The sequence below is a fragment of the Physella acuta genome, unplaced genomic scaffold, assembly GCF_028476545.2.
Source record: "Physella acuta isolate Inbredline_101_S28 unplaced genomic scaffold, ASM2847654v3 ptg000052l, whole genome shotgun sequence".
In the NCBI taxonomy this organism is placed as follows: domain Eukaryota; kingdom Metazoa; phylum Mollusca; class Gastropoda; family Physidae; genus Physella; species Physella acuta.
In genome coordinates, this window is record NW_026731572.1 from 7,974 (window position 1) to 15,559 (window position 7,586).

Genomic DNA, 7,586 nt, shown 5'->3' on the forward strand with positions numbered 1-7,586 from the left:
AAAATAGCCCCGTCAAAAGGGCCCCGACATATAGGCTCCCGACAAATGAGCTCCCGTCATATTGGCTCCCGACAAATGGACTCTCGACATATTGGCTCTCGACAAATCGGCTCAGGAAATATTGGCTCCCGACAAATCGGCACCCGACATATTGGCTCCCAACATAAGGGCTCCTGACATATTGGCACACGACCGCGCCATTAGAACTTAATGGCTCGGGCTATGGTTAAACAAGACGTGTTAAATAAAACTGACCGTCTCTCTGACCAATGAATCCTGTCTCTTGTCTGCCCAGCTCGTCCACGGGTGCGCCAGTCCCGACCCAGGGATCATCTACATCGACTCCAGCACCGTGACTGTGAGGCTGCACCACAACAACGCCACCGACTACACCTTCGCTATCATCCTAACGGCCAGACTGGTCAACAAGTGTAAGTCTACTTTGTTACATTTTATTTGGTCAAGTGTAAGACTACTTTGTATACATTTTATTTGGTCAAGTGTAAGTCTACGTCTACGTTTTTACTTTTTTGTCAACAAGTGTAAGTCTACTTTGTTACATTTTATTTGGTCAAGTGTAAGACTACTTTGTTACATTTTATTTGGTCAAGCGTAAGTCTACTTTGTTACATTTTATTTGGTCAACAAATGTAAGTCTACTTTGTTACATTTTATATAGTCAACTATTCTTGCAAAATTTTATATAGTTCATAATGTACGTCTGTCTTTCTGTATGTGACACATCTTGTGACTCAATTTTGACCAACTTCTAATGCAGTGGTTTCGTTCAAACTTTCTAAATAAATTTTTCACTAAATACAATGCAAGAATATCTAATTTTAATGTAATTAGATATTGAATAAATCATTAATAATTAATTAATTAATTACTAGCGACACTTTATCATCTGTCTTCGGGGATGATATTACACCGGAGAGTCGGCTCCTATGGGGCAGATAATTGTCATTTAAAGTTAATAATTAGCTTTTAAATCAAATATTTTTAGTTGCGAGGGTCCATACTTTGTTATAATAAACCAAATTAAACTAATAAATATGCACACTTATTTATAATAAACCGAGTTAAAATAATAAATATGGTACTAATTGTATTTAAAACTTAGATACTTAGTATTTTTTCAACATCTGAATACTAATAGAATGGGACGGCCAGGTCTAGCGATAGAGCTTTATACTGCAAATCCGAAAGTCAGGAGTTCGAATCCGGGGTCCACCCAGCTCTAAAGGGGACTTGCCTCACGTTAAGGAAAGTAAAGGCGGCTGGGCATAGTGCTGACCACATTATCCCTTCATATCCGAAGTTAGAAAACGTATGAGCGAATGGATCGCTAGGTCTAAAAAGGTCTAAAATACTAAAAATATAAATTAAAACAAACAAAAACATGTGAAACAATACGAAACTTTAACGCAAAGAAAATAATAAAATGTAGCGAAAATTGCTATGTTTAGTATTTATCGTACACGAAATCTCTTAAACAATTTTGCTACCAACGCTTTTACTAATGAAAGTAATTATTTTTTTAAAATATAAATTGCATTAAAATATAAATAGAACGTGTGTCATATGTCGACAGCGCCCACCACCGACACCAACTGCAGCGGGTTCAAGTGCGAGAACGGCGCCTGCATCTCCAAGTCGCTGATGTGTGACGCCGTCGACAACTGCTTCGACTACAGCGACGAGTCCAGCAACGGGACGGCTCACTGTGAAGGTTGGTCACGTGGTCCACGTGGGGGTGGGGGGGAGGGGTCTGTTGCGGGGAGGGACTGACGTCATGGTAGTGCTTTGTGTGGGTGGGGAAAATTATGAGTCCTATTCAAAACCATGTCGCTTTGTCTATAGGGCTGGTAAGTAGGTCACCAACTAGTTCTACGGCTCAATAAAACCTGCATGAACCATATAACTGGTTGGTGACCTACTTACCAGCCCTATTGATGTAGTTGAAAATGCCAATCTGCATATATACTGTTCTTTTTCATGTTTTTGCTATTTAAGTTATACACATATGTACGGCCAAATTCAACCTCTATTTTCCCCACTTTTCAAGCAGGCCAATGGCCATTTCCTGGAGAGAACTGGGGAGTTCTGGCCAGCGTTCTGGGAGCGGCAGTTGTGTTGGGGGTCACGGCCGCTTGCTGTCGTCACATCCGGGCTAAACGGGAGAGCTCAGTGGATGACCTATACGAGCTGAATGAAGGACCTTATGTTCATAAATACGGTATGGGGACATTATGTTCATAAATACGGTAGGGAGGACCTTATGTACATAAGTACGGTAGGGTGTACTTTATGTTCATAAATACGGTAGAGAGAACATCATGTTCATAAATACGGTAGGGTGACCGTTAACTCGTAAGTACGGTAGGGGGACTTGATGTTCATAATTTATGTAGGCAGACATAATGTTTCAAATACGGTAGGGAAGACCCTATGTTCATAAATACGGTAGGGTGACCGTTAACTCATAAGTACGGTAGGGGGACTTGATGTTCATAATTTATGTAGGCAGACATAATGTTTCAAATACGGTAGGGAAGACCCTATGTTCATAAATACGGTATGGAGGACATTATGTTCATAAATACGGTAGTGAGGACCTTATGTTTACTATTTCAGTAGAAGGACTTCATAAATATGTTAGGCGGAACCGTATGTTCACAAATACGTTAGGAATGACCTTACGTTCATAAATATGTATGGCAGAATCTTATGTTCATAAAAAACAGTCAACAGAAGAGAAGTCCTTAATTTTAGCAAAGCGGGAAATAATTTTTTTTTTATCTTTCACGAGTTCGTTTTTACTTTTTTACCTCAAAGTAAAATGAACTCGCCAGTTAAGTATTTAACAAAGGTGTTGATTTTTCTTTTAATAATGCTCACTGACCGTGGTTGACCGTGGTTTAATTAATGAATGAAATTATTTCTCCCCCAGCCTACAGGTACGCTGTGATCCGGCCGCCCAAGAAACCAAACAAAACCAACTTTGTCTTAGGGCGTGACGGGTGAGTCCTTTTCTTACCTACACTGTCATCGTTCATGGTTCGTCGTTTGTTATTCATTGTCAGAGGTGGACTGGCCCGCCGCTCTACCGGGGTGGGGAGGGGGGGGGGGGAATCCCTGTGGTCCCCCTTGATTAAAAAATCCCTGTGGTCCCCCTTGATTAAAAAATCCCTGTGGGCCCCCTTGATTAAAAAATCCCGATGGTCCCCCTAGTTTAAAAAAAAAACGCGATGCCCCCCCCCGGTAAAAAAAATCCCGGTAGGCCCCCTTGGTTAAAAATCCCGATGGGCCCCCTAGTAAAAAAAACGATGCCCCCCCTCCTCCCCCGGTGAAAAAAATCCCGGTGGGTCCCCTTGATAAAAAAAAAATCATGATGGGCCCCCAGGAACGGTGCTGTAATAAGCCTATGCATGCTTTGATTTTTTTTTTTTTTATAATCTGTCGTGTGAATTTCAATGATGCCGATGTGATCATCAGGCTTTTATGAGGAGGGGGGGGGGGGGGGAACATAATGAAAATTAAAATTTGGCGTTAGGGGTCCCATTATAAATTTCCTAGGCCTCTTAGACACAGCCAGTCGACCCCTGTTTATTGCCGTCATGCATAGTCTATCATTATGTGTCCGTCCTCAGCAATTTAACGTTCGTAGTCCATCATTCATCACATATGATTCTTTTTTTTTTCAAATGATTATATTCCTTTGCAGCAGGCTAGCTAACCCTGTCAATGAAACTTGTTAAATTCCATTTTTTTAAAACTTTAACTTTTGTTTTAAACTGTTAATTTCTAGTTGTTTAAAGTAAAAAAAAATGTTCTAGTGAAAATAATTAATTTCTTCTCCCTTCTGATGTTCCACAGCCATATGCACAGTAGCGCGTCCAACGTATGACGTCAGCTCATAGTACAACATATAAGTGCCTGGTCAGTCTTATGTTGTTTTTTTATTGGTGGTGAGGGGTGGGGTGACGTCAGCTCATAGTACAACATATAAGTGCCTGGTCAGTCTTATGTTGTTTTTTTTTATTGGGGGGAGCGGGTGTGACGTCAGCTCATAGTACAACATATAAGTGCCTGGTCAGTCTTATGTTGTTTTTAGATTGGTGGGGAGGGGGGGGTGACGTTAGCTCATACTACAACATATAAGTGCCTGGTCAGTCTTATGTTGTTTTTTTATTGGTGGTGAGGGGTGGGGTGACGTCAGCTCATAGTACAACATATAAGTGCCTGGTCAGTCTTATGTTGTTTTTTTTATTGGGGGGAGCGGGTGTGACGTCAGCTCATAGTACAACATATAAGTGCCTGGTCAGTCTTATGTTGTTTTTAGATTGGTGGGGAGGGGGGGTGACGTTAGCTCATACTACAACATATAAGTGCCTGGTCAGTCTTATGTTGTTGTTTTTTATGGCAAGGAAGGGGGGTGGGGGGGGGGGATGACGTCAGCTCATAGAACGAAATGGTCAGTCTTGTTTTTATTTTTTAATCAGAAAGGGGGGGGGGGGAATGGGGGAATGGGGGGATTTTCACATTGTAGACTTCTTATTCTTATTATTTATTTTTACGATGAGTTGGTTTGTTTTTATATCCCCCCTCCCCCTTTATATTTATCGTTGGCACAATGATGCTGTAGCTATTGTGTAGCCTTCATGTAATAAGGTCTACAGTGTGAGCCTGATGTAAGACAGTGTAAGACCTCTAGCACGGTAGAAAATAACAAACGTGATCCCTATAATCAGACGGCGCTCTAGTTTCTTTAATGTCCAGCTCAAACACAATTACCTTGTCATAGAGTTTCCCACAACATCTCAATATTTAATTGCCGACTCACATTTCTATCATGTTTGTTTTATTTTTCTTAAGCTGAAATATTGGGGGAGGGTTAATGGAGTAGGGGGGGGGGGCGTAATATAATCTCAAATGATTTAAGCTGGAAGGTTTTTTTATTTTTAAAAATGTATCGTTGAAAGGGACACAACTCTTTTAATTTCGGTTCAATTCGTGTTCGTTTTATTCCCTTTATTTCCCATCATTTATGCTTTATATTAATTCTCGAGTTAGAGAGCCTACCTTATAATTTTTAATAGTTTTTTTTCTTCTTTATACTGCTGATCTTTTAATCTTAGCCTATAATATAAAAGAGGGGGGTATGAGGGTCTATAGCTAACTGAAATGGGTACGTTCTTCATCATTTACAAAATGTATTCAATACTTTTTTTGTAATGCTTGTTTCGCTTCCCGTACGTTATGCTTTAATGTTTAACCTAACCTTAACCCCAGTGTTTCTTCCAGACTTTTTTCTCCGGGGGGGCACTTGAAATTTTCGGGGGGGGGGGGGAAACTTTCTTCGGGGGGTCGGACACTGTTAAAAGTATATATTTTCTATATAAATTATATAAATTTCATTTTGTTCGGGGGGGGGGGGGGGGCGGTAAAAAATTTCGGGGGTTCGCCCCCCCCCCCTTCCCCGAAGAGATGCCTGGAAGAAACTGCTTAACCCTTACCTGACCATAGCGCTGACCCTCACCCTGACTCCAGCGCTGTAATAATAAGACGGCGTAGTCGGGCGGTAGAGCGTGCGGCTGCTAATCTGAAAGTAACGAGTTCAGGTACTCGGGTTCTAGACCGTAGAACGTCTTTGAGATCTGAGTTGTACCTCTTACGTTATGGAATGTAATGACGGCTAGTCTTAGAACTGACCACATTATTCCTTTATAATCAAGGTCACAGGAGCAGGTGAACTCTACTCCATCTGCGCCATTGACAGCTATGCCTGAAAGGACAACTACTTATAAGAACCCTTTTAAGTCCCGGCGATTACCCACAATCCCTTTCTTTTGAGTTTTTATATAAATATAATATACAAGCCGACCTGCGGCGTATAATACGCCGCTGTTTAGTTGTTTTATTTTCTACTTTTCAGTAATTCATAACTTGTGAATTTGACAGTACCAATGCTGCCACTAAAATATTTGCTTTAAAACACTATCAGTAGGTCGTTTAAGGACGATAACCCCCCCCCCCCGCCCTCTTTCCCCCAACCCCTACCCTACACCCCTCCCCCCGTGAAAGCAGCCTCCTCTTAGTTTAAAATCGTTTCAAACTAAATTATCTGCCTCTAATGCCCGTCATTAAACCCGGCTCTACGATTGTAAACATTTAGCGTGAACCACATGTGGGGTGGGGGTGGTAGGGATATGCTTAGAGAGGAAGAGAGGGGACTGCTAGGCGTGCTTACAGCTTGGTGTTTTCTAGGGTATCCAAGAAGAGAATTATATATAGAAGATAGATATGGTCAACATACAACTCTGTCAACATATGAACCCTGTCAAATAACAAACCCTGTCAACATACCTACCTTTTAACATACGAACCCTGTCAACATACAAAACTGTCAACATACAAACCATGTCAACATACCTACCTTTCAACCTACGAACCTGTCAACATATGAACCTGTCAACATACGAACCCTGTCAACATACGAACCCTGTCAACATACGAACCCTCTCAACATACAAACCCTGTCAACATACCTACCTTTCAGCATACGAACCTTGTCAACATACCTACCTTTCAACATACGAACCTTGTCAACATACGAACCCTGTCAACATACAAAACTGTCAACATACAAACCATGTCAACATACCTACCTTTCAACATACGAACTTGTCAACATACGAACCCTCTTAACATACAAACAATGTCAACATGGGAACCCTGTTAACATATGAACACATATACAAACCCTTTCACCATCTGGGGTGTTTTATTCATTATAAGGTTTGTACCTTTCACATACGAACCATGTTCAACATCTTCGTTGTTTACCTTTCAGATCTACACATTCTCATTCAACAACAGACCACGTGACCCATCAGCCACCCCCTCCCGAGAGGTCACCACGAAAATGACCTGAGGTCTACTTGACCAATGGGGACAACCAGGGGCGTCAACTCCCACAAAACTCACCCAAGCCGGATGTACCTTGCCATTCTACATGGACTTGTCAATCAAAAAATGTCCGTTTTGCCATCATTGTCATTTAAAATGTCAGTTTTGACCTCAATGTCATTTAAGATGTCAGTTTTGCCTTTGTTGTCATTTAAGATGTCATCATTATCGTTCCCTCAAGTAAACTAAGCAGCAGTGGCGTATGCAGGGGGGGTCTGGGGGGTCATAACCCCCCCCCCCTCCATAGACCCCTCGGTATATATATAAAAAGAATGAGGGGGGTGCAAATCGAAAGTTTGAGGGGGGTGCAAATCGAAAGTTTGAGGGGGGTGTGCAAATCGAAAGTTTGAGGGGGGGGGGGGGGGGGGTGTGCAAATCGAAAGTTTGAGGGGGGGGTGTGCAAATCGAAAGTTTGAGGGGGGGGTGGGGGTGCAAATCGAAAGTTTGTCCCCGGGTAAAAATTGGAACACCCCCCCCCCCCCCCCCCCCCCCCTTGAGACGATCCTGGCTATGCCACTGCTAAGCAGTATGTTTGCTTGCTTTCCTTAGAAATCAAATTATTTTTCCAATTGTAACCGAACCAGTCCATCATTAAGCTGGTTTCAACTTCAACC

General features: G+C 41.9%; 1 protein-coding gene across 1 annotated transcript; it reads left to right on the plus strand.

Moving 5' to 3' along the window:
* Positions 1-295: 295 nt before the first annotated feature.
* LOC131946562 (uncharacterized) lies at positions 296-7,064 on the plus strand (the record flags this gene model as incomplete). Its single annotated transcript, XM_059307416.1, has 6 exons — positions 296-431; positions 1,595-1,732; positions 2,069-2,239; positions 2,954-3,023; positions 3,880-3,942; positions 6,857-7,064. Coding segments are annotated over 5 exons (546 nt in total), but the record flags the coding sequence as incomplete, so codon positions are not given.
* Positions 7,065-7,586: the final 522 nt, after the last annotated feature.